This window comes from Delphinapterus leucas, chromosome 20 (assembly GCF_059928025.1).
Source record: "Delphinapterus leucas isolate spDelLeu-1000000601 "Yukka" chromosome 20, BTC_Dleu_Yukka2, whole genome shotgun sequence".
Lineage (NCBI taxonomy): Eukaryota > Metazoa > Chordata > Mammalia > Artiodactyla > Monodontidae > Delphinapterus > Delphinapterus leucas.
In genome coordinates this window covers 6,827,606-6,853,584 of record NC_143148.1, presented here as the reverse complement: position 1 = coordinate 6,853,584, position 25,979 = coordinate 6,827,606, and the positions used below count along the sequence as shown (strand labels likewise).

The 25,979-nt window shown below is 57.9% G+C and overlaps 1 protein-coding gene across 1 annotated transcript; it reads left to right on the top strand.

The window, feature by feature from the left end:
• Positions 1-331: 331 nt before the first annotated feature.
• POLD1 (DNA polymerase delta 1, catalytic subunit) lies at positions 332-25,661 on the top strand. The gene is made up of 28 exons (XM_022586093.3): positions 332-676; positions 1,009-1,156; positions 9,392-9,594; positions 9,957-10,070; positions 12,079-12,225; positions 12,311-12,436; positions 12,507-12,675; positions 12,766-12,847; positions 12,924-13,053; positions 13,550-13,716; positions 13,977-14,081; positions 15,403-15,543; positions 15,623-15,733; positions 16,060-16,251; positions 16,349-16,437; positions 16,506-16,622; positions 16,807-16,920; positions 17,235-17,382; positions 20,828-20,923; positions 21,035-21,172; positions 22,284-22,459; positions 22,769-22,921; positions 23,062-23,164; positions 23,999-24,131; positions 24,221-24,334; positions 24,660-24,712; positions 24,787-24,884; positions 25,446-25,661. Exons 3-28 carry the CDS (start codon positions 9,393-9,395, stop codon positions 25,549-25,551), a joined length of 3,324 nt encoding a protein of 1,107 aa, XP_022441801.1. The 5' UTR covers positions 332-676; positions 1,009-1,156; position 9,392; the 3' UTR covers positions 25,552-25,661.
• Positions 25,662-25,979: the final 318 nt, after the last annotated feature.

The window sequence follows — 25,979 nt, the reverse complement described above, 5'->3', positions numbered from 1 at the left end:
ACCTCAGTGTTCACGGCAGTACGATTTAAATTACCGAGATATGGAAGCAGCCTAAGTGTCCATCAGATGAATGGATAAAGAAGATGTGGCGTGTATATACACAATGAGATACTACTCAGCCATAAAAGAATGAAAGTTTGCTATTTGCCGCAACCTGGGTGGACTTGGAGGGCATTATGCTAAGTGAAATGAGAGAAAGACAAATACTGTATATTACTTATATGTGGAATCTGGATACAACAAAGTAGTGAATGTAACAAAAAGAAGCAGACTCACAGATAAAGAGAACAAGCTAATGGTTACTGGTGGGGGGGGCAACAGGGGTGGGAGAGTGGGAGGTGAAAACTATCGGGTGTAAGATAGGCTCAAGGATGTGTTGTACAACACGGGGAATATAGCCAGTATTTTGTAATAACTGTAAATGGGAAGTAACCGCTAAAATATATATTAGGGAGTTCCCTGGCGGTCCTGTGGTTAGGACTCTGCGCTTTCATTTCCGGGATCCGTGTTTGATTTCTAGTCGGGTAACTAAGATCTCGCAAGCTGGGCAGCACGGCCAAAAATAAAATTAAATTAAAAAAATAAAACAATAAATAAATAAAAAGATCAAGTCCCTCCTTGGAGTTGTCTACCAGTCAGGGCTGGTAATGGGGGGCTGAGCAAGGACTGCTAGAAGGTAAGGGAATAGGGGCTTTAATGGGGTCAGCACGGGGCAATGTGGGAGCTGGAAGAGGAAGGCCGGCAAGGCCTCACAAAAGGCCCAGATGAGTTCAAAGTAAGGAAGGGCAGTGGAGTTCTCCTAATGTCTCCTTCTCTTGCTCCATGCCTTGAGGGGACACCGAGGTGAGCTGGATGGACAGTCCTGGTCGAGGGTGAAGAGGGTGTTGCTTGGAGGGACGGGTTGGGTACTGAAAAACGTTTTTTTTAGAAGGGGGAGAGGGAACAGCGGAAGGGAGAGTAGTTACAAGAGACGGTCCCATCCCAAGCAGTGTGCCTCTCGCCTTACAGGTGTGCCCGCCCTGCGCTGAGTCCAGTTTATAGATGGGGAAACTGTGGCTGTGAGACAGGAGAACCGACCAGGCCAGGATCTGGGCGCGAACCGGCCAGCCTCTACGGAGAGGGAAAAGGTCTGGCTGCGCGAGCTGAAGAATGAACTGTGAGTGCCCAGGTGGTCCTACCGAGCAAGGCCTCGGCCAGGAGGCAGGTGGGGAAGCAGAGGAGGCGCGCCTAGCACCTTAGAACTGGCGGAGTCGTGGCGACGGCCAGCGCCCAAGACCGCTGCGCGCGCTCCGATAACACTGGGTGGCGACGCTTCGGCAAGGAGGGGGCGTGGCTTTGACCCGCATACGTCAGAAGGGGCGCGGTTCGGCGAGGGTTCGTCAGCAAGGGGACTAGACCACAGCCCGCGTCTGAAAGAGGGGGCGCGGCCTGTGCCCCAGAGGTGGGGGAAACAGGGCGTGGCTTTCCCCTATTCGGGCGGTAGGGGCGTGGCCCGGCTCGGCTGCCTCTACTCTGGGCATGCGCGCGCCGGAGTCAGGGGTCACGGCGGCGTGGGCTGTGGCGGGAAACGCCGTTTGAAGCGGGTGAGTTACGGGAGAAGGGGAATTGCAGGAAGTTCGGCCTGGCGGGGAAGGGGGCTTGAGGAGCTGGGCACGTGGGTCTGAGAGAGGGTTGTGAGGGGTCGCGTGGGGCGTGACGGCGAGAGGAATCCCCTTGGCTTGGGGGCGCGCGGAAGAGGGGCAGGGGCCTGTTGTGGGCGCGTGCACGGGGACGCGCGGGAAGATGAAGAGGGTGGGGCGCCCCTTCAATATGCGGGGTCGAATGCGCTGGGCTCCGTGGACTCACCCTGGAGGGTCTTTGGGGAGACCGGTTCCGGAGGCATTGGGGACTGAATGGTGCACGTGGGGGCATAGCGACATCTTTTATTCACTAAATACTGAGTATTCTGTGCCAGGCACTGTTCTAGAAGCAGGAGCTACAACCGGAACAGGTCAGAAAAGGTCCCTGTCTCAGGGGGAGACAGACAGTAGACAAGTAATAAGTATAAACGATAAAGCAATGCTTTCAAGCCTGTGATACGTTATCCCAAGTGAAGTAAAACAGAGTAGCCTGCTTCTTTAACTAGAGTGATCAGGAATCGTCTCTCTGGGGAAGTGACATTTGAGAGAGAAGTCAGCCACGTAAAGAACGATCCGGGCAGGGGGATCGTCCAGGGGAAAAGCCTCGAAGTAGGAAGGAACTTGGAGTGCTTGTAGCTGGAGGGAACAGGTGAGGCTGGAGACGGGATAGAGAACCAGATCCTGCAGGGCCTTGTGAATCTCGGTGTGCGGTTAGCTTTTATTCTAGGTTCGATAGGGAGCCGGGGGAGGTTTTAAACATCCCAGCAACGTGACCCTCCCCTGCGTTTTAAAAAAAAGTCCTTGGTGGCTGACTGAAGATAGGATTGTAGCAGGAGCAAAAGTGGAAGGAGGGAGGCCAGTTAGGAGGCAGGAGGGGACCGTAGGTGGCTCCGCCTGCAGTGCAGGTGGGGAGAATCCATCAGGCGTAGGTTGTGTTTGGGGTTTGAGCCCGCACGATGGGATAGGGTAGGAAAGGGGAGCCCAAGATTACTGCGGTTTGCGGTTTGAGCAGCAGGCTGGAGAGAGAAGGCTGAAGGGGAACAAGTTTGGGGGTGCCACCCTGAGGGCAGAGATTAGGTGGAGTGAGTGGGCAGGGTGATGTCAGTGTGTCAGGTTCATGGCCACACCCACTCCAGGAACCTCTTGTTGCCTTTTCTCCCCCTACTTCCTGCACTTCCCCACCCAGGCCCCTTAGGTTCCTGTCCCATTCAGGGCCTTTGCCATGCCCTTCCCTCCTCCTGCAATGCTATTCCCTCTCTTTATTCCTTCAGCCAGCTGCTCGTGTGGCAGGGCCTTTGTTAGGCACTGGGGAGCCAGTGATAATTCGGTTTGGCTGGGGGAAGGACAGGAAACCTCAAGCCAGAGCGCTCTGAGCTATAAAGAGGTAGTGCTGGTCTTTGGGAGCCGAGAGAAGAAGGCCGGGGCTCAGTGCAGACTTGTGGAGTCGGTGACACTGGAGAGGAGTCTAAACTGACACAACTTGAATGGACTGCGTTCCAGGCACCGTGCTGGGTGATGCTGGGGACCCAGAGAAGCATCAGCCCAGCCCTAGTCTCAAAGGTTCTCTGTCTGTTGAGGGAGTCAGACAAGCCCACGTGGTCCCCAGCCTGTGACAAGGGCAGCGGGATTCAGAGAGGCTCAGAGGCAGGACAAGACCAAAGAGTGAAAAGTGTGTAGTTTTCTGGGGGGCAAGAGTGAATAGGTCCATCTGTCATTATTTAATCAATCCCTCAGCAGATGTGCGTGAGCCCGGATACGGGGGTGAGCAAGCTGATGAGCCTGTCCTCATTCTGTCTCCCCAACTGGGCAGAGGGCAGTTCACCCCCATACCTCTCCTGGCACACCTGGAGGCCGCAGTCTGGAGCACTGGTTTCCGTTGGGGCTCAGGCGCCAGCCTGCTTGGGTTTGAACCCTGGCTCTGCCCCTCTGAGCTAATTGTGCCGCCTTGGGCAGGTGGCTTCACCTCTCTGGGCCTCAGTTCCAGTCATTGTGTTGGAGGGTTAATAGCAGCACCACCCTCAGAAGTTTTGGTGAAAATTCTGTGAGTTCCTTCCTTCCTTCCTTCTGCATTCGGAAAATGTTTATTGGGCACGTACTCAGTCCCAGGCACTCTCCTGGGGACATGAGATATAGCAGGAAACAAAGATGAAATCCCTGCTCTCACAGCGTTTCCATTCTCCTCGTGGGGAACAGACAATAAACAAAATAAATAAGCAGTGGTGCTCAGACTTGAGCAGCAACGGAGTCCCTGGAGGGCTCGATATACAGATTGCTGGGCCCCACCCCCAGAGGCCCTGGTTCAGTAGGCCTGGAATGGGGCCTGATAATCAGCATTCAGACAAGTTCCCACCAGAAGCTCATGCTGCAGGTCCAGGGCACCACACTTTGAGAACTCTTAAGACCTGCTACAGTGCACCAGACAGCAACAGAGGCCAGCAAGAAAAGTAAAGCAAGGGAAGGGGTTGGAGAGTATCAGCATGGGGCAGGGGGCTGTATTTTTAAACAGGCCTTACTGAGTAGGGGACGATCGAGCAAATGAATACCTGAAGGAGGGGAGGAGGGAGCCATGGGAAGATCTGGGAAAGAGCATTTGCAGAGCAACGGGAACAGCTTGTGCAAAGGTCCTGGGATAGGACCAAGCCTGGAGTGTTTAAGGAACAGAGAGGAGGCAAGTGGCTGGAGTGAGCAAGGGAAAGAGGGTGGAGGTGGTGTCCGTGAAGGGTGGGGTGCAGTTGTGCAGGGTCTTGTGGGCCAAGATGAGGCTTTGCTTTTAACTGTGCATGAGATGAGAGCCAGGGGCAGCATCCGAGCAGAGCAGGGAATGGATGATCTGACACACTTGTATGGGATCCCTTTGGCTCCTGAGTGGAGAACACTGAGGGGGCAGGGTGCAAGGACGGAGATGGAGGTGGGATGGGGGAAGAGGCTGTTCATTCATTCAACAGATATTTCTTTTTTTTTTATCATAGTCGTTTTATTTTAATTTTTTAATTCTTTCACAGGGGAATGGGAGCCCCGAAGACAAATTCCCCAGGTGTGGGGGAGGAGGCTTTATAAGCTGGTCCGGCTGGGAGAGGTCAGGAATCACGGCTGTTGCAGTAGTCTGGGGGATAGGGGAGGTCTGAGGATGCTGATGGCAGGAAGCACCCTTTTTTTTTTGGCCTTGTGGTAGGGAATGTGGGATCTTAGTTCCCTGACCAGGGATGGAACCCGCGCCCACTGCCTTGGAAGTGCAGAGTCTTAACCGCTGGACCGCCGAGGAAGTCCCAACAGATATTTCTTGAGCGCCCTCTATGGTCCAAACGCTGTTATTGACATCTGTGATACTGCAGTGAAGGAAACTGCATCCCTGCCCGCTAGGAGCTCATTTTCCAGCAGGGGGAGCCAGACAAGCAGCAATGCACAAAATAAAGCGGCCAACCATTTTAGGGAGCCAGAGGGACCAGACTGGGAGGCCGAGAAGCGGTGGGACTCCCGTCCGTTGGAAGGCAGAGCTGATGGGATTTGCAGATGGAGTGAGCGTGTGGTCTGAGGGGAAGAGAGAAGTTGGGGTGACTCCAAGGCTGTTGGCTTGATGGGAGCTGCCGCTTACCGAATCGGGGGAGATGGTGTGGTGCGAGGAGCACGGTTGTGGGGAGATCAGGAGCCCGGCTTTGGAGTCTGGGGTGCCTGAAGGGACCTGCTTACAGTGGGCAGTTGGATCTGTCAGTCTGGAGGCCGGGCTGAAATCTGGGCCAGAGACAAAAAAGCGTAGAGGTGGCATTTAAAGCCGTGAGGTTGGGTGGGATGGGATGACAACCTCGAGGGAGTGAGTCACAGAGAACCTGGTGTCTGACCCGAAGCAGACACTCATCGTAGTGTGTTACTGCTGGATTCGCTCGCTGTTCAGTATTTGCTACTGAAGCGTCGAGAAAGGAAGAAGCTCACAGCGTTTGCCAAACTCCAGCTCTGCGCTGGGGCCCCTGAGGGGGGACACCCAGGGGCCTCCTTCCTTCTAATGCTGCCTCGCCTGACTGAGCTAAGGGCAGTGCCTGGGATAGGGAACTAGTCCAGGACCCTAGATTTTGCTCCGGTGACAGCTGCCCTCCCATCGTACCCCCTGGCCACAGCCCAGTGACCCAGGGCTGCCATTCGGCCCCCTTCTACCTCCCTCTGCCAGGCCAGGTCTGGCCACTCCTCCAGGCTCCTGGAAACCCCTCAGCTTCCTCTGCTTCACCCGGGTTTCTCCCCCAGGTCCTGACTCTCTGCATCTCTCACAGTTACTTCAGAGGGCACAAAAGGAGAGCTGGTTCAGATTCTTTCTCCTTATATAAAACCCGCGTTTGCACGGTCATAGCAGCGCTGTTCACAAGAGCCCAAAGGTGCAAACAACCCTCGTGGATGAACACAATGTGAGATAGCGAAGCGGTGGGGAAATATTCAGGCATTAAAAGGAACGAAGCACTGATCCGTGCTATGTGGGTGGGCCTTGACAACATCATCCACAGGGAAAGAAGCCAGACACAAGATTGCATTTCTAGGAAATGCCCAGAATAGGCAAATCCATCTAGACAAAGTGGATCAGTGGTGCTTTTGGGGAGGGGGAGGAGGGGGATGGGCTGACTCCAGAGGGTCTCTTTGTGGGGTGTTGAACGCGTTCTAAAATGGGCTATGGTCATGGTTGCACAAGTCTGAATATACTAAAAACCATTAAACTATACACTTGAAATGCGTGAATCATATGGTATATGAATTAGCTCTTGGTCAAACTGTCTTCTCACCCCAGGGAACCAGTGTTGCCAGTTTATTACCCATCCTGCCAGAACTATGCATGAAAAGCCAACATCTTTAGATATATTCTCCCACCCACCTTGTGAAAATGTTATTTTTATTTTATGTGTTTCCCTCCAACTTTTAATTTTGAAAAATTCCAAGCCTGCAGAGAAGTCCCAAGACAAGAACAATTAACACCCATGAACCCTTTGCCTGGATTTGCCAGTTGTGAATGTGCTGCCTCATTCGCTTTATCTTGACACACGTACACTTTTTTTTGGCTGAACTATTTGCAAGTTGTAGTCATCATGATACTATAGGATAATTATAATCAGGCCATTTACCATGAGGCGATACTGTAATCTCATAGGCAATCCTTATTCAATTTGCCTAATTGTTCCAGTGATAGCCTTCAGAGCTATTTTTGTTTTTTTAATCCAAGATCTGACCTTGCATTTAGTTGTCATGACTACGTAGTCTCTCCTTTAATCTAAAACAGTTTCCTGGCCCTTTTTCCCCCCTTCATGACTTTGACAGTTTTTGAAGATTCCATCTTGCAGGCCAGTCTTGTCTTTGGTTTGATTGTTTCCTAATGATTAGAATCAGGATAAACATTTTCTTAGACACCTTTTTTTAATATATATATACATTATATATATATATATATATATATATATATACACAAAAGTTCTCTTATGTACAACATTCTGCACTTTGCTTTCTCTACCTAACAATGGGTCTTTGAGAGTCCTCTGTCTCAGTACATAGAGAGCTTCCTCATTCCTTTATAGAGCTGCATAATATTCCATGGAACGGAATTCATGTAACTTATTTAAACAGTCCCCCAGGGGAGGACATTTAGGTGGTTTCCAGTCTTTTGCGACTGCAAACAGTGCTGCCGGAAATAACCTTGTAAATGCAGGTTTTCATTATGTGATAGTGTATCTGTAGCATAAACCCCTAGATGTGGGATTGCAGCCTCCCCACTTTTATTGCTTTTACTTGAGGTGCTGTTTACATATGGTGAAATGCACAGGTCTCAAGCGTACAGTTGGACGCACAGCACGTTTCCATCACACCACAAAACAACCTCATGCCCCTTCCCGGTCAGTCTCTCCCACCCCAGAAGCAGCCTGATTTCTAGCACCATAGATGAGCTTAGTCTGTTCTATAACTTTGTGTAAATGGCATCATACAGTATATACTGTTTTCTTAAATTGAGGTGAAATTAACCATTTTAAAGTGTGTAGTCAGTGGCGTTTAGTGCATTTACAATTTTCTGCAGCCACCACCTCTGTCTAGTTTCAGAGCATTTTCAGCACCCCAGAAGTAACTCCCCATTTCCCCAGCATGTACTCATGTGTCTGGCTTCTTTTATGCACTTTTTTGGTAACATCTTTATTGGAGTATAATTGCTTTACAATGGTGTGTTAGTTTCTGCTAATAACAAAGTGAATCAGCTATACATATGCATATATCCCTGTATCTCTTCCCTTCCCTCTTGCATCTCCCTCCCACCCTCCCTGTCCCACCCGTCTCTGTGGTCACAAAGCAAGGAGCTGATCTCCCTGTGCTATGTGGCTGCTTCCCATTAGCTATCTATTTGAAATTCGGTCATCCTGTGAGTATATCAGCGGCCACCTCCTTTTTAATGCTGAGAAGCGTACCATTGTATACCACCACCATTTGCCATAACATATCCCCAGTCAGCTGAGAATTTTTCCATGCTGTGTTTGTTAAGGTTTAGGCTAAGCTGCTATAATAAAGAAGCACCAAGGCACAGTAGCCCGGGAAAGATACAAGTTTATGTCTCCCCATAACCATCCAAAGGTAGGCAGCTCTGCTCCAGAAGGTTGTCAAGGGCCCAGGTTCCTTCCATCTTGGAGCTCTGCATTCCCTTCAGTGTTGTCCTTGTCCCCGTGGTCAAGGTTGGCTCACTGCCGCCACATCCACGCTCCAGCCATGGGGAAGGGGGAAAAGGCTGGAAGGCAGGCTTTCTTTTCAGGCTGTCCCAGAAGCTGCACACCTCAGATTCACCCCCATTCCGTGAGAAAGAACACGATCATGTGACTACCCCTTGCAATGCACCTTGGGAACTGTAGTCTGAGGCTGGACTGCCTGTGGCAGCTCCAAGGCAAGGGGTCTGTTGCAAAAAGGACTAAGGGGAGACTGGATGTGGGGGGATAGTTATAAGATCCAGAGGTGTTCCCTTGCACCTAGGGCAGCTGACCTGTCCCCTCCCCCACTCTCTCCCAGCTGGGTCTGGGTCTGCTCTTAGCTTTCATAATCCCCTCCGTCCTGGCCTGATGCTGGGAGAAGTGTACTTTTTTTTTACAACTTATTTTTCTAAATAAATAACTAATTTAAAATTTTTTCATTTTTAATAACTTCAAATTACAGGCCTGAAGGAGGCGCTTCCCAGCTGTTTGTAGGAGGAAGGCCTGGGCCAATGGGGAGAGGGGCAGGCGAGGGCATTGAGGACAGGGGCTTATGGGAAGGAAAGGGATGATCTGAGGACCACGTCTGTGATGAGAGAGCGTGGAGGGTGTGCAGGGCTGGTGCCAAGGGGTTGGCAAGGGGCAAGCAAACGAGGACAAAAATTACGTGGAGGGCTTGAGCATGTGAGGAAAGGGTTAAACTGGGCTGGGCATTGCTGGTGATTGTCGGGCATCTGGAAGGTGCCAGCACCCCCTGAGCCTGTGGCGGGGGTTGGGGTGGGGAGAGTGGGGGGGTGGAGAGCCATGTTACTCTTCAGGCGCTCCAGAGGTTGATTGATTGGTTGATAGTTATTTTTTGGCTGCGCCACACGGCTTGTGGGATCTTAGTTCTCCAGCCAGGGATTGAGCCCACACCCTCAGCAGTGAAAGCGCGGAGTCCTAACCGTTGGACCCAGGGAATTCCCCACTCTGGAGATTTTTTTTTTTTTTTTTTTTTTTTTTTAAAAGCTCACGGTCATGGTGGGTACATGGGAGGCCATGGAGAGGATGGGCACCCTCACCCCCCTCCAACTTGCCCCACAGGATGGATGGTAAGCGGCGACCAGGCCCAGGGCCTGGGGTGCCCCCAAAGCGGGCCCGTGGGGGCCTCTGGGATGAGGATGAGGCATATCGGCCATCGCAGTTCGAGGAGGAGCTGGCGCTGATGGAGGAGATGGAGGCAGAGCACAGGCTGCAGGAACAGGAGGAGGAGGAGCTGCAGTCGGCCCTGGAGGGGGCTGCGGACGGTGAGACCTAGAGCAGGAGCCCCTTGCACCCCACGCCTGTCATGCCTCTGAACCATGGAGCTGACCTGTAACCTCTGACTGCCAGCCCCTGGCTCACTTTGAGCTCCACAAGGGGCTGACCTTTGACCCCATATCAGTAGGCCACCTCTGTTTCCTGTCACTTCCAGTCTAACTTTGACCCTTGACTCCTGAACCTCTCTCGAGTTTCTGGCCTGATCCAGGCCACGACCTCCACCTGACTTTCTTTTCACAAGTCTGATGCCACCTGAGGGATCACTGGCAGGGCTGGGAAGGCACTTAGTACTTACTTCCGAAGCAGGACCACAACTCCATGGAGCCCTGCTTCCCTCTCCCGCGTCCAGGGCAGCTCTCCACGACAGCCATAGATGCCCGGTGGCTTCGGCCCTCCCCACCCACCCTGGACCCCCAGACGGAGCCCCTCATCTTCCAGCAGTTGGAAATCGACCATTACGTGGGTGAGTTTGGGGGACAGAGGCCTGGTGGGTGGGAGGAGGGGCCCTGGGCCCCCCGGTGGAGGCTGGGTCAGGTCAGCCCCTCTGGCTCTGTGGGAGGAGATGGACACAGATAGTCCCCGCCCAGGTGACCAGGGCTGCGAGAGGGAGGGACAGGGCTGGGGTGGGGGCATCCTGGAGGAGGGGGGCATCTTCTAAATGAGGCCTGAAGGAGCTGGCTCCTCGCAAAGGGGAGAGGCGTGTGGTGTGGTGTCCATTCATCCATCCAGTTAGTTGGGAACAAATGAATGTCTGCACTGAGGCAGCCCTGTTCCAGGCAGACCAGGTCCCTGCGCTCAGAGGCTCACGTTCTAGAAGGAGAGGCAGAATAAGAAAGGAAGTGGAGGGAATTCCCTGGCGGTCCAGTGGTTAGGACTCTGTGCTTTCACTGCCGAGGGCTCAGGTTCGGTTGCCGGTCGGGGAGCTAAGGTCCCACAAGCCGCGTGGTGCGGCCAGGAAAAAAAAAAAAAGGAAGCGGAACGTGAGGTGGTGGTGAGGGTAACCGAGGAGCATCGAGTAGGGCAGCGGTGCTGGACCTCGCGTCATGGAGGTGCAGGAAGGCCCTTCTGAGGAGGCAACAAGGAACTCTAGGGATGTCTGGGAAAGCGGGATTCCTGGCAGAGGGTCCTGAGGAGGGAGCAGGTCTGGTATGTTTAAGGAACAGCCAGGAGACCAGTGAGGTGGGAGCGAGGGGTGAAGATGAAGGTGGGAGGTCGCGGGAGATCCCGTTGGCCCACTGAGGACCTCGGGGCTCCATCCTGAGAAAGCTGGGGAGCCTTTGGCAATGGGGAGAGCCCCTCTAAGCCCTGACTTGTGTTTCGAAGACTCCCCTGTACGAGAATGAAACGACAAGCCACAGGCGGGGAGGAAACGTTTGCGGTCCATATGTCTGACAAAGGACCAGTGCTGCGAATAAAGAACATTCAGATCTCAAGAGAAAGAAAACAATCCAGTTCGAAAGTGGACCGAAAACTTGGACAATTCGCTAGAGGATCTACGATGGCAAATAAGCACATGAGATGATGTGCAGTGTCATCAGATATCAGGGAAATGCAAATGACAGCCACCATGAGACACAAACGCACAGCTGTGAGGAAAGCTAAAGTGAAATATACCAACACCAGCAAGTGCAGACAAGGCTGCGCAGTGCCAGGAGCTCCTTGTGCTCGGTGGGGCCACAGTTTGATGCAGCCGCTCTGGGAAACAACCTGGCCGTTTCCTACGGAGTTCAACCTACTCTTTTTTATTTTTCTGGGGGTAATTGAATTTTTGGTTTTTTCCCCAAGCTTTATTGAGATGTAAGAGTTAAACCTACTCTTACCATAGAATCTGGCAGTTCCACCCCTAGATATTTACCCTAGAGAAACAAACACCTACATTCAAACAAAATCCGTGGATGTTGATAGCTCTATTCATATCCACCCAAAACCAGGAACGACTCACATGTCCTGCAGCAGGTGAATGGGTAACATACCACACAGTGGTTCTCCACAATAAAAGGGAACAAACTTGACAAATGCAACGACATGGATGGATACCAGAGGTGCCATGCTGAGTGCAAGAAGCCAGACCTAGAGGGTTATGTACTGTTTGACTCCATTCTGTGGATGGTCTCAAAAAGACAAAATCAGGATGACAGAGAACAGAGCAGCAGTGCCAGGGGGCGGGGTGAAAGCAGGTGTGATTACAAAGGGGCAGCTTGAGGGAGCTGTTTGGAGTGACGGGACCGTCTTGTACCCCAATTTGGTGGCGGTTACACGAATCTATCCCTAAGTTAAAGCTCGTAATGCTGCCCACACAAAGTTGATTCTACTTTTGAAATTTGCGAAAAACGTGGGGTGCTCCCTCTAGCTGTGCAGTGGGAAAAGGAATGTAAGGAGGACAAGGGTAGACACGTAAACCAGGAGGGAGGCAGGCACACCTTTGAGGTGTCCGAGAGAGCAGCCCCTGCCTTACCCTATGACACCCCCAGGCCTAGCACGGCCCCTGCCTGGGGTGCCCCTGCCGTCCCAGGACTCCGTGCCGGTGATCCGCGCCTTCGGGGTCACCGACGAGGGCGTCTCTGTCTGCTGCCACATCCACGGCTTTGCGCCCTACTTCTACACCCCAGCACCCCCCGGTGAGTGGCCCTGACCCCGAAGACCCCTCCTCGCCCCTACCGCTTGGAGGCCCCCTGCACTTCTGACGGGCCCTCCCACACCCAGGGTTTGGGCCTGAGCACCTGAGCGACCTGCAGCGGGAGCTGAACACGGCCATCAGCCGGGACCAGCGCGGGGGCAAGGAGCTCACGGGGCTGGCCGTGCTGGCCATGGAGCTGTGCTCCCGGCAGAGTGAGTGCTGCCCCAGGGGCCAGGTGGGTGGGGGTCCCTCCAGGCCGGTGCCAACCCGCTCCGTCTGCAGGCATGTTTGGGTACCACGGGCACGGCCCCTCCCCGTTTCTGCGCATCACTCTGGCGCTGCCCCGCCTCGTGGCTCCCGCCCGCCGTGTCCTGGAGCAGGGTATCCGCGTTGCCGGCCTGGGCACCCCCAGCTTCCCGCCCTACGAGGCCAACGTTGACTTTGAGATCCGGTATGGCCCCCGCCTCGCTTCTCCAACCTTCACCTCCTTCCCCTCACCCCCCAAGCCAGCCTCTGCCCACTGACCCTCATCCCCCTGCAGGTTCATGGTGGACGCAGACATCGTTGGCTGCAACTGGCTGGAACTCCCGGCTGGGAAATACGTCCTGAGGCCGGAGGGGAAGGTGCGTGGGTCCCCGGGGTGGGGTGGGGGTCACAGAGCTGGGACCCTGCAGACGCTGACCCACCTTGTCCCCACAGGCCACACTGTGTCAGCTGGAGGCGGACGTGCTGTGGTCGGATGTGGTCAGTCACCCGCCAGAAGGGCAGTGGCAGCGAATCGCACCTCTGCGGGTGCTCAGTTTTGATATCGAGTGCGCGGGCCGCAAAGGTGTGTCCCCGGGGCCTGGGGGTCCTCCCTCCCTCCTTCCGGATGTTAGTGATGTGCCAGTCTCACCCCGGGAGTCCCTGCATTTCTTAAGCTCACTCAGGGAGAAGGGAGTAGACACACAAGCAGACAGGTTATTAAAAGACTCGCAACGCAAAGGAGGAAGGTGATGGAGACAGACAGGGCTGCTTCGGACGGGTGGGCAGGGGAGGCCTCGGGCGAGGGGCTAAGCTTCGTGGAGAGGGAGGGGCCAGGGAGTGGGGCGGGGAGAGCATTCCCTGCAGAGAGAGCAGCGAGTGCAGAGGCGCTGGGGCAGGTCGGCCCAGTCTGTGAGGGATGGGTAAGAGGGCCCGGAGCTGCAGGCAGTGGGGAGCCAGGGCGGATTGTGCAGGCTCTGCAGACGGTGGGGACAGAAAGGAGTGGGTGGGCCAGGTGAGATGTGCCACGAGGGAGCATCAGGGGTCAGGTCTCCGCCTCCCCCTCCTCCCTCCCCTTGCAGGCATCTTTCCGGAGCCTGAGCGGGACCCCGTGATCCAGATCTGCTCCCTGGGCCTGCGCTGGGGCGAGCCAGAGCCCTTCCTGCGCCTGGCGCTCACCCTACGGCCCTGCGCCCCCATCCTGGGCGCCAAGGTGCAGAGCTACGAGCGGGAGGAGGACCTGCTCAAGGTGGCTCTCGCTCCGTGCCCCCCGACCCCCATTTTCCTCAGCTCCCCACACTGCACCTCCCAGGCGCGAGGCCGTTTTTTGAGCCGTTTCCCCTGTGGATTCGTTATTTTCAGAAGCACCTTCCCAGTCTTTCTTCCACGGGTGGGAGGGCTCTTGGGCTGCTCTTGGGGGCTTCCAGAACATTCCAGGAGTGGGGAGGATCCATGGCAGGGGGTTGACCAGGATGACAGCCTGGGTGACCCGGTGTGCTCCTGCCTCAGGCCTGGTCCGCCTTCGTCCGCATCATGGACCCCGACGTGATCACTGGCTACAACATCCAGAACTTCGACCTTCCGTACCTTATCTCCCGGGCCGAGATCCTCAAGGTGTGGCAGGCGGGCGGGGGCGTGGGGCTGCCCTCAGACACGCCACTGAGGGCTCAGGCTGTGGGCGGCTGCCTCCCCGAAACCCCGGCTCTGGCCCCGTCCCTGCCCCGTTCAGAGCCCAGAAGGTTTCTGTGGCTTTTGCAGAGGCGAGGAAGCACTCGTGGTTAAGTCAGAAAAGGCTCGTGTATTTGGAGGGGCAGATTGAAGTGGGCAGGGGTACAGCGCGCCTTGTTCTTCGGGCTTTAAAATATGTCAACAAGAAATAAGGAAAAAACGGGGTGTCCTTGAAGTAGGTGGCAAAACCTTGATGCTTGAATCTGGTGTGGGCCTGGGGGGTCGTGTGAGCTTGCAGGGGCTGCCGTAACAAAGCCCCATGGTTGTGTGTCGTCTCTCAGTGTGGAGGCTGGAAGGCCAGTCAAGGTGTCACAGGGTTGGTTCCTTCTGAGGCCTCTCTCCTAGCTTCCGGTCGCCTCAGACATTGCTGGAGTGTACATGGCACTCTCCCTGACTCTCCCTCTTGTGCATGTCTCTGTGCTCCAATGTCCCCTTTTTCTAAGGACACAGTCATATTGGATCAGGGCCACCCTAATGACCTCAACTTAACTTGCTCACCTGCAAAGACCCAATTTCCAAATGAGGTCACATTCTGAGGTGCAGGAGTTAGGACTTCAGCATCTTTTGGGGGAACCCAGTTCAACTCCTAACGGGGTATATATTGTATTATTTTCTTCCTTTTCTCTATGGCCAGTTTCATAATGGAAAAAGCAGACAAGCACACTTTAAGGCCCCCGGCAGCTCCAGGGAGAAGCCCACCCCTGTCGGCCTGGCGTCTATACTCCGGCCTCCGCTCCCTGCCCTTGCCCTCCAGCCCCAGCCTCGTTGCTCCCAGCCCAGCTCACGCCTCTCCTCCACACCTGGCCCCGGCTCATGCACTGTCGCCAGTGCAGACCTGGTGCTCCATACCGTGCCCTGCCGTCCTCCAGGCCTCCCACCCTGAGCACCCGCTGCCTCTCCGTCAAGCTCAGCACCATCCCCAAGTCTGCCCCTGCCCCCGCTCCCGCAGCTCCTGGGCACCATCCTTGCCCCTTCACGCCCACAGCCCTCAGGCCCCTGACTCTCCCTGTCCCAGCCTCCCATCCGTGCCTGCCCAGCCACAGAGGGTCCTTCTGCCCCAGAGCTGCCCCTGCCCGCGGGGCTCCCAGCAGGAAGAGAGGGTGGCACCGCAGGGGGTGTTATGGGTTGTCTGGTTACCGTTGCTGTGGCTCGGCCCTGCGGATCCCACCGCCACAGCCCCCGCTCTCCCCATGTGCTGTGCCCCCAGGTGCAGGCCTTCCCCTTCCTGGGCCGTGTGTCTGGCCTCCGCTCCAGCATCCGGGATTCGTCCTTCCAGTCCAGGCAGACCGGCCGGCGGGACAGCAAGGTGGTCAGCATGGTGGGCCGCGTGCAGATGGACATGCTGCAGGTACGGCGGGCCGGGCGGGGGCCGCCCTCACAGGGCCGCTTCCCCGGGGCCGCCACCCACCCGCTCCCACTCGCCACAGGTGCTGCTGCGGGAGTACAAGCTCCGGTCCTACACGCTCAATGCCGTGAGCTTCCACTTCCTGGGCGAGCAGAAGGAGGACGTGCAGCACAGCATCATCACTGACCTGCAGGTGCCCGTGCCGCCTGACCCGCTCCCGCCGTCCCTTCTCTCCCCACCCTCCCGACCTCGGCCCTCAGCGCCCACCTACCTTCCTGGCCGGGGACATCCGCCTGCTCTCCTGACCGTCCCCTTTAGCTCCTACCTTCGACCTCTGATCTCGCCCCGCAGATGGGACCCCTGTCCCTACCCACTCCCGCGACCTCTGGCATGGCGACCTTTGTTCCGCTGCCCTGCCCCGATCTCTGGGCCTCACTAAGTCCTCAGACTGTGCCCTTCTTTCCTCCTTCCTCCCACGCTGTCGCCTCCCTGGCCCCTAATGCCTGCCCCCGTCCCCAGAATGGGAACGACCAGACGCGCCGCCGCCTGGCCGTGTACTGCCTCAAGGACGCCTTCCTGCCCCTGCGGCTGCTGGAGCGCCTCATGGTGCTGGTGAATGCCATGGAGATGGCGCGCGTCACCGGCGTGCCCCTCAGCTACCTGCTCAGCCGCGGCCAGCAGGTCAAGGTCGTGTCCCAGCTGCTGCGGCAGGTCAGTGGGCGGAGCCCAGGGCGGGACTGGCCACCACGCTCCCTGCTGAGGGGCCCTGCTCGCGCCCATCCACAGTTCCCGCCTTCTGCCCTCCCAGGCCATGCGCCAGGGGCTGCTGATGCCCGTGGTGAAGACGGAGGGCGGCGAGGACTACACGGGGGCCACGGTCATCGAGCCCCTGAAAGGGTAAGGCCCGGTGGCGGGGTTGGTGGGGACAGGGGGGCTCCCCGCCCTGACTCCTCCCGGCCCCCCAGGTACTATGATGTCCCAATCACCACCCTGGACTTCTCCTCGCTGTACCCGTCCATCATGATGGCCCACAACCTGTGCTACACCACACTTCTACGGCCCGGGGCCGCCCAGAAACTGGGGTATGGTGGCCCTGCTCGCCACGTGTGCCCCGAGACCACCCAGGGGCCGGCCTCAGGCTGGCTGGGGCTGGGGATCCAGAGCTAGTGGGGAGGGGAGGGGACTGGCAAGAGGTGGGGGGTTCCCGAGAGGGAATGGAGGAGGAGCCAGGGAGGCCAGGCGTCACCCCCACCACCTTCGGCCCAGCCTGACCGAGGATCAGTTCATCAAGACACCCACGGGGGACGAGTTTGTGAAGACGGCGGTGCGGAAGGGGCTGCTGCCCCAGATCCTGGAGAACCTGCTCAGCGCCCGGAAGAGGTGGGCTCTTGAGCCCGGCCGCCCACCCCTGCTCATAGCTCAGCCTTGCTGAGGCGGCCTGGCAATCCCTGTCCGTCATGGGTGCACTTAGCTGCAGCTGTGCCTGAGTTAGAACAAGGCACCCCCTGCGGGCAGCTCCCTCCAGCCCCTGTGCTGGGCACCTCTGTGCAGTGTGCGACCTGCACAAGTGTATGTGACACCCCTTTCTAGAAAGGCACCCTGACCAGTGCCCAGGCCTGGGCCTCTCGTCTGCCCCTGAGGCCTGAAATGCCACCTGAATGGCCTTTGCCTCCCCCTTCTCCTTCTCCTCCCAGGGCCAAGGCCGAGCTGGCCAAGGAGACAGACCCCCTACGGCGGCAGGTCTTGGACGGGCGGCAGCTGGCACTGAAAGTGAGCGCCAACTCTGTGTACGGCTTCACTGGTGCCCAGGTGGGCAAGCTGCCATGCCTGGAGATCTCACAGGTGAGTGCACCGCGGCAGGTAGGGGACAGACAACCACCCCTTAGGGAGAACCAGGGCTCAATGTAGTAGAGGTCAGGGCCCAGATCGCCCCAACCCGCTGACCTTTTGGAGAGTGGATGCTTGTGTGATTGGTTCATTCGTTGGTTCAGCAAACACCTGCTGACCGTTCACTGTAGGTTGGGCCTTGTGCCCTGTGGGTCCAGCAGGTGACACAGTGGATGAGAGTTCCTCCCCTGGTGCCCAGCCTTGCGGGGACACAGATGGTGACAGCAGTAAATGTGTATGGGAAAGCAGTTGGCGCTCTGCAGACAGATAAATTCCGGGAGGGCTGGGGTGGAGCAGGGCGGGGCGGGGGAGGCAGAGGCCGAGGGACTGAGGGAGGGAGGCAGCTTTGCTCATTCTTTTCACCTGTCACACAGTCACCTGACAGCCCCTATGTCCCTGGCAGGCTCCACCCCAGCCCACCTCTGCCCCTGACCCACATGAGGGTGGGGGAGCAGAGAGCAGGTCCCCTCCCTCCTGATGGGAGAGCAGGGCCGTGTTTCTGTCGGGGGGCTGGGGCGGGGCTGGGGGCTCACCCAACAGCACGGTCAGGCTCTGGCCGTTAAGTCGCGGTGTGTTCTTGGTCACAGTTGGAACAGGCACGAGGGTCCCCTGTCCCGTCCCTGTGTGAGGATCCCAGGGAAGATGCTTGGCCGGTGCTAGGGCAGTGCTCTGCTTTGAGAGGGAATGTGGGCATAAAAGCCCACTACCTCCCTCCCCGCCACAGCAGCATTCTAGGCCTGTTTACTCTGCTGTTCATACAGAAAAACACCCACGGCACGACCACAGAGCGCCTGAGTCTGAGGTTCTGCCACGCTGGGATCAGTGCCTCAGCTCATGGCCTAAGAGATTCTTAGAGAGGTCTTCTGTCTAGCTCCTTCCCCTGGGGTTTGGGTCCCTGCACATTCCAGACTTGGTTACCTCCAGCCACGGGGAGCTCCCTTCCTGAACATTGTGTCAGTCCTCACATGGCTGTGGGTGGAACACCTGGAAGAACTGGCAGTGGGTGGGCCTTATGCTGGGAGGGGCCTGTGCACACACACACCCACTTACAGTTCAGGGGCCCCCAAGCCCATTCTCAGATCCAGTGATTCACTAAAAGGGTTCCGAGAACTCAGAAAAGCTGTTATACTCATGGTTATGATTTATTACAGTGAAAGGATAGGGATTAAAACCAGCCAAGGGGGCTTCCCTAGTGGCGCAGTGGTTGAGAGTCCGTCTGCTGATGCAGGGGGCACGGGTTCGTGCCCCAGTCCGGGAAGATCCCACATGCCGCGGAGCGGCTGGGCCCGTGAGCCATGGCTGCTGAGCATGCGTGTCCGGAGCCTGTGCTCCGCAATGGGAGAGGCCACACAGTGAGAGGCCCGCGTACCGCAAAAAAAAAAAAAAAAAAAAACCAGCCAAGGGAAAGGCACATGGGGCAGAGTCCAGGGGAGACCAGGTGGAAGCTTCCAGTTGCCTTTCCCAGGGTAGTCCTGCAGACAGCACCCCTGAGCCTTGGTGTCCTGGGTTTTTACTGGGGGTCAGGTGCATGGCGCGCCATGTGACTGACCTTAGTTACTCAGTCTCCAGTCCCTCCAGACGTCAAGCTGGATACCATGTGGCCCAAGGCCCCACCACAAATCACGTTAGCACAGATCACCTGATGTGACCCAAGGTCCCAGATGAACAAAGACACTTGTCAGGCAGGACACGCCAAGGGCTTAGAGCAGCGGTGCCCAACCTTTTTGGCACCAGGGACCGGTTTCGTGGAAGACAACTTTTCCATGCACCTGGTGGGGGGGGGGATGGTTGGGGGAGGATTCAAGTGCATTACATTTATTGTGCACTTTATTTCTATTATTATTACATTGGAATATATAATGAAATAATTATACAACTCACCGTAATGCAGAATCAGTGGGAGCCCTGAGCTTGTTGTCACTTGCCACTCACTGATAGGGTTTTGATATGAGTCTGCAAGCAACTGTTTTATTTTGGTCTCTGTGCAGTCAGACCTCTCTGTTAATGATAATCTGTATTTGCAGCCACTCCCCAGCGCTAGCATCACCGCCTCAGCTCCACCTCAGGTCATCAGGCATTAGATTCTCACAAGGAGCACCAAGCTAGATCCCTCACATGTGCAGGTCAGAGTAGGGTCTGCGCTCCTGTGTGAATCTAATGCTGCCGCTGATCTGACAGGAGTCCGAGCTCAGGCAGTAATGCGAGCAAGGGGGGGGGGGGAGCAGCTGTAAATACAATCGAAGCTTTACTTGCTCCCCCGCCTCCTGCTGTGTGGCCTGGTTTCTAACAGGCCACGGACCGGTACTGGTTCATGGCCCAGCGGTTGGGGACCCCTGGCTTAGAGGTTCCCTCCCAGGAGCCAGCCGAGAGCCAGGCCTCTCTTTGAGTGAGGTTAATCTTTTACAGTAGGCCACCCTTACTGCTCTTACTGGCCCTTCATAATCTCTGGGGGCATCTCCCATCCTCCTTGGTGGAAAGAAGTGGATGTCTGGCTGTCAGGTTCCAGCCCCGAGGGGAGGCCAGGCAGGAGGGTGTGGCTTTGCTTCCCCTGGGGCTTCCTCAGAGCGGCTGCTGCTTCCTGGCCTTGTCTCTCTGTCATTTCTCTCTCAGCTCCTTCCCTCTGTCTCTGTTGTGTCTCTGTTTCTTAGCCTCTTTCCCTATTTCTGTCTCTCAAGCTTATGGGGGCAGCAGAGTGGAATAATAAAAAAAAAGAATACTGAGTCATTCCAGAAAGAAGTTAGAAAAAGGAACATAGAACAGGTGGGACAAATAGAAGACAGTTAGTTGGATGGTAGATTTAAGCTCAGATATAATCAGTAATTACACTAAACATAAGTGGCCTCAATGCTCTAGTTAAAGACAAAGGTTTTCTGGGCGGATCCAAACAAAAACAGAAGAGTCTTGCCTGTTTCTCCTTAGTGTGTCCCTTCTCCTCCCCCAGCTTCAGTTTCCTTATTTGGAAAGGAATGGTCTTTCCATGGCCCTGGTACAGCACCCTACCTTTGGGGGGACATTTCTGATTGCCCAAGGATAGGGGGATGGGACCAGGAATGTCAGTGGCCCTGCACCACGGAGAGCTGCCTGCAGTGTCCGCAGATTCTCAGCACCTCCGTGGAGAGAAGCACTGAGCTGACGGCCTCTTTTGGCTCCAGCCTTCCCACCACTATTTGCTGCAGTCGGTTCCTCGTCTGTGCCCAGGGCTCTGGGCCGGGGACCTACTTCCAACAGACCATTAAGGAGCAGCTCAGTAGCCGCATTTTGCAGATTTGGAAACAGGCCCAGAAGGGCAGTGGCTCATCCATACTCACACCTGCAGAAAGCAGCAGGGGTGGGACCCTAAGCCCGTGTTCCCTGGGGACGGCCCCTGGGCCCTCACTCTGCCTGATTCTCTCTCTGACAGAGCGTCACTGGGTTCGGGCGCCAGATGATTGAGAGAACGAAGCAGCTCGTGGAGTCCAAGTACACGGTGGAGAACAGCTACAGCGCCAATGCCAAGGTCAGGGGCCTCCTGCCTGCCCACTGCTGGCCTGAGGCAGGCCTGGGGCTGGTGTGGGGGGTGCAGGGGCCGCCAGCATCTCCCCAGCCCTCTGGGTCGCGCCCTCCCCAGGTGGTGTATGGCGACACTGACTCTGTCATGTGCCGATTTGGCGTCTCCTCTGTGGCCGAGGCCATGGCCCTGGGACGCGAGGCTGCGGACTGGGTGTCTGGCCACTTCCCCTCACCCATCCGGCTAGAGTTTGAGAAAGTAAGTGGGGGCCCCCCAGCGCTTGGAGTGGGCAGACGTGGGTCTTGCCAGTTTTGGGGGGGGGTCTCTGATTCTCAGGGTGCCTGCAAAGTTTGAGTGCATTTGGGTAGGGTTCTCCTACTGCATCAGCGTCCAGGAACGCCCATTGTTGCTTATGTCTCCATTTCGAGGTGTGCTGATCTGGGTGCCCTGGGTATCCTATTCTTTGAGTTCATCAGCCCCAGTTTTATTTATTTATTTAAAAAAATTTTTTTGGCCATGCTGTGCGGCATGCAGGATCTTAGTTCCCCAACCAGGGATCGAACCCGCACCCCCTGCTGTGGAAGCGTGGAGTCTTAACCACAGGACTGCCAGCGAAGTCCCTTATTTTTTAAAAAATTATTTATTTAAAAACTCTTTTTCGTAAGCCCCAGTTTTGAGGTATTGTGTTCCTGGATCCTCCTGAGTTTGGGGACCTTGGTTTTGGAAACCCCCAAAAGCCTTGGGCTTTGCTACGCAGAACGGTGTCTGTTTCCTAAAGACCCCGTCGGCCTCGGAGCGTCTCTGGTTTTCAGGGGTTTTCAGGGGCTGTCCTGTGCAGCAGGGGCCCTGACGGGGCAACTCCTGGATCGGGGTACCGCTGTCCAATGCTCCCTGCCTCCCAGCGTACGACAGGCTTGGGTCTGGGAGCCCTCACGCCGGATTCATCCCCCGCGTTCGAAGCTGGGGTCAGGCCTCGGGGTACACCTCTCAGATTTGGAGCCTGTCCCTGCCCCAGGGCTCACTCCCTGCCCTTAGTCTCCTGTCTTTGAGGGGGTGCTGCCTGGTCTCCCCCGTCTGCCTCTGGTCTGTTTCAGGCCCCCATTTGGGGCTCTCCAGACTTCACCCCAGTGTCTGGATCTCGGGTTTTAGGGTCTAGCTTTATCCCAGCCCATTTCCGACTTGGGGTCCCTGGAGTGCTGAGGGTGTCCCCCTGAGCTGAGGCGCTGGGGTCTTAGGGTCCATCTTCCCGTGTCCCAATCCTGTGTCCCAGGGACCATCCCCGGCTGGCCCTGCCTGTTTCTGGGGAAGCCTCAGGATGGGGCACTGGCCCCCACAGCCTCAGGGGCTCTCAGCCGCGGGTTCCCCCCAGGTCTATTTCCCGTACCTGCTCATCAGCAAGAAGCGGTATGCGGGCCTGCTCTTCTCCTCCCGGTCCGACGCCCATGACCGCATGGACTGCAAGGGCCTGGAGGCCGTGCGCAGGGACAACTGCCCCCTAGTGGCCAACCTCGTCACCGCCTCTCTGCGCCGCCTGCTCATCGACCGGTGTGTGGAACCCGCACCCGGACCTGGAGCCCGGCCTCTCTTCCCTCAGGCCCAGGAGCCCAGCCCCCAGCCCCTCCTCCCTTGGGGACACAGGTGTCAGGCCCAGCTCTTTGTCGGTGGCGGAGCTGTGGAAAGAGTGTGGGGTCGGACAGCTGCGGGTTCCGGCCCTGCCTCTGCCACTTGGGCCCCTCCCCGCCCCTGGAGCGCATCCTGGTCCCCCAGCCTCAGGGCAGTGGAGGTGCCAGCCGGGCGGCCACAGCCACTGGTGACGCCCTGGTGACGCCCGTCCATCCGTCCGCCCCCCTGCAGAGACCCCGCGGGCGCCGTGGCGCATGCGCAGGACGTCATCTCCGACCTGCTATGTAACCGCATCGACATCTCACAGCTGGTCATCACCAAGGAGCTGACCCGCGCAGCCGCAGACTACGCGGGCAAGCAGGCCCATGTGGAGCTGGCCGAGAGGTCAGCCCAGCGCGGTAGGGGGCGGGACCGGCCAGAAATAGACCCTCTCCTTCCAGCTGGGCCCACCACTTCCTACCCCCCAGCCTCCCCCCACCGTCCCACCTGCCCTCACCCAGCCTGCCGCCCCGGTCTCCCCGCAGGATGAGGAAGCGGGACCCCGGGAGCGCACCCAGCCTGGGTGACCGTGTCCCCTACGTGATCATCAGTGCCGCCAAGGGCGTGGCCGCCTACATGAAGTCCGAGGTCAGGCCCACCTGGGCTGCCCGCTCCCGCCCAGCTCTCCTCTGCTCTCACTTCTGCTTTCCAGGCCTGGCGGGGAGGGTGTTTCTCTCCGCAGGCCCCACGGGGCCTTGAGAACCGCCCCGCAACACACCCCGGGGAGTTGGCTCCACAGTGCTTTGCTCCGGGCCTCCCGGTACCCTCTGGAGAGGCCCTCCACCCCACCCCCCTTATTCTGACCCCTCCTGGCTCCATCCTGCAGAAGGGGGCCTAGCCTCACTGCACAGAGCGAGAGTGTCTGTCTCACCACCTGTTTCTGTGTCTCTTACTGACTCCTTGATCCTGGATCTTCAACTTGTAATTCTCTTGGATTCATACCCTCCCCTGTCCTACCTGGATGTCCAGTGACCTGTGACCCCACCCCCACCCCTTTGTCAGTCCCTAGTTCCTGTCCTGCTACCTCTTACCTTGGCTTCCAACCTTCAGCTCCAGCTCACATCCACCTTCACATCTCCTGTCCCCACCGTGAACTCTGACCCTTCCCTGGTGACCTGAGGGCTCCTACCTGTGGACCCTAGCATGGATCACAGGGCCCGTGGCCAGGGACCCCCATGACCTCTGACCCCATCCCAGTCCGGGCCCAGTGACTGCCCCCCACCATTGCCCCCACTCACGGCTGGAAGACGCACGGCAGCTCCCGGTGCCCTTCACCCTGGCTGCCCGCTGTTGACCACAGCCCCTGCCCCCCTGCCTGGCAGGAACCGCAGCCCCTTATCCCTTCCCGGGCCCCTGTGTGTGTGGCTGCGGCCCCTCCACTCTGCCCCCCTGGTGAGACCACCCCGGCCCCTCTGCCCGCAGGACCCCCTCTTCGTGCTGGAGCACAGTCTGCCCATCGACACGCAATACTACCTGGAGCAGCAGCTCGCCAAGCCTCTCCTGCGCATCTTCGAGCCCATCCTGGGCGAGGGCCGAGCCGAGGCCGTGCTGCTGCGTATGGGCGGGGGGCAGCCGGGGCAGGCGGGGGTACCGGGCTGGGGGGCGGAGGAGGGCACCGGGCCCACCGCCTGCCTTCTCACGCAGGCGGGGACCACACGCGCTGCAAGACAGTACTCACGGGCAAGGTGGGCGGCCTCCTGGCCTTCGCCAAACGCCAAAACTGCTGCATTGGCTGCCGCACTGTCCTCGGCCACCAGGGTGAGCACGTCCCCGACCCCGACCCCGACCCCGTTCCCCTGGCCCTCCCACCTCTGCCGTCACCCAAGGTCCCCGGCACCGGCCCCACGAGCTGGCATGGCTACCTGGATAGGCCCTGGCCCCTGGGTGGGGGGCTCCTGTCTGCAGGCAGCCCCACGAGGGTCCTGGGCCCCCCGCCCTGGGAGTTCCCCAGGGAGTTTTCTCCACACACTTGCTCCCTTGTTCTCTCATCGATGGGGACTTTCAGAAGCCGGGATGGGCAGCAGGCGGGGAAGGGGCAGGGGTGGGGCGGCCCAGGCTGACCTGCCCCCCTCCCCCACCCCAGGAGCCGTGTGCAAGTTCTGCGAAGCCCGGGGGTCGGAGCTGTATCAGAAGGAGGTGAGGGATCAGGGGAGGTGGGGAGGGGCAGCTGGGGGTGCGCAGGGCCGCCCACTCCGCCCTTCCATCCCCAGGTATCCCACCTGAACGCCCTGGAGGAGCGCTTCTCGCGCCTCTGGACCCAGTGCCAGCGCTGTCAGGGCAGCCTGCACGAGGACGTCATCTGCACCAGGTGGGCATGCCTGTCGGGCCCCAGCACTGGACTGCCCAGGTTCCTCTGAGCTGCCGAGGCCTATGGACCAAAGCCCTGGCTCCGGGCTCTCAGGCTTCGGCGCCCCCCGCATCGCCGACCCTCGGCGTCCTGGCCTGCAAAACGGGCCAGTGCCCATCCCAGCCTTCTTGGGGTGGGGTTGGGGGCTGCTGAGTGGGGGGTGCTGGGCACCCAGTATCTGCCCAGGAAATGGACACACACACACACACACACACACACACACACACACACACACACTCCTGGCCCCCTCCGCCAAGGCAGGGCCAGCCTTTCCCCAGGGAACAGGTGGGCGGGGCGGGTTCCCACGCCAGGTGCCAGGTGATATACGGCTGGTGGCCCAGCGCCTGAGTGAGCACCCGCTGTTATCGGCTCCCCCCATGCCCGCTGAGCAAACAGCCCATCGTGGGAGGGGAGGTGGGTGGGCAGCATACAGGGGCCAAAGTCCTGGGAACGGCCCCTGCCCCACCACTGGGCTGGGCAGTGGGACTCTGGTGTGGCCCTGACCCCCGTCCTCACCCGCAGCCGGGACTGCCCCATCTTCTACATGCGCAAGAAGGTGCGGAAGGACCTGCAGGACCAGGAGCAGCTTCTGAGGCGCTTCGGGCCCCCCGGCCCCGAGGCCTGGTGACCTCTGACCTCGGCCGACTCCCCACAGGGGCCTCGTGGGGTGGGATGGGCGGAGAATTAATAAAGTTCAGGCCTTTTGTTACCCGGTGCTTTGTGGTCCCTGGGGGGTCGTGGTCCACTGTCATAAGCTCTGGCCCAGATGGGTTAGCTCCACTCAGTGGGATCCACTGACCCCCAGGAGGCCCTCACCGGACTCCCTCACCCTCCCTGCAAGATCCCTGGGCCGGGTCTCACCCCCACCCCCGCGAGACCTCCCTCGAGGCCCAGTGAGCAGAGCATCTATGGGCACAAGCTCCTCTGGCCTGGCTGCCCCGCCCTCCAGGTGCTGACCTGTTTCCTCCAGGCCTGGGGCAGCCCCTGGCTTGGAGGCTCCCGCTCCCCGGAACGACCAGGGGGACCCCCCTCCCATGTCACACACCCACAATGTTT

Excerpts from the sequence above, each read along its gene's own strand:
- POLD1 (XM_022586093.3), top strand. The coding sequence starts at position 9,393 with ATGGATGGTAAGCGGCGACCAGGCCCAGGGCCTGGGGTGCCCCCAAAG. Across the intron at positions 13,717-13,976 it reads GGGAGGAGGACCTGCTCAAG|GCCTGGTCCGCCTTCGTCCG; the intron begins GTGGCTCTCGCT and ends CTCCTGCCTCAG. Across the intron at positions 15,734-16,059 it reads GCATCATCACTGACCTGCAG|AATGGGAACGACCAGACGCG; the intron begins GTGCCCGTGCCG and ends CCCCGTCCCCAG.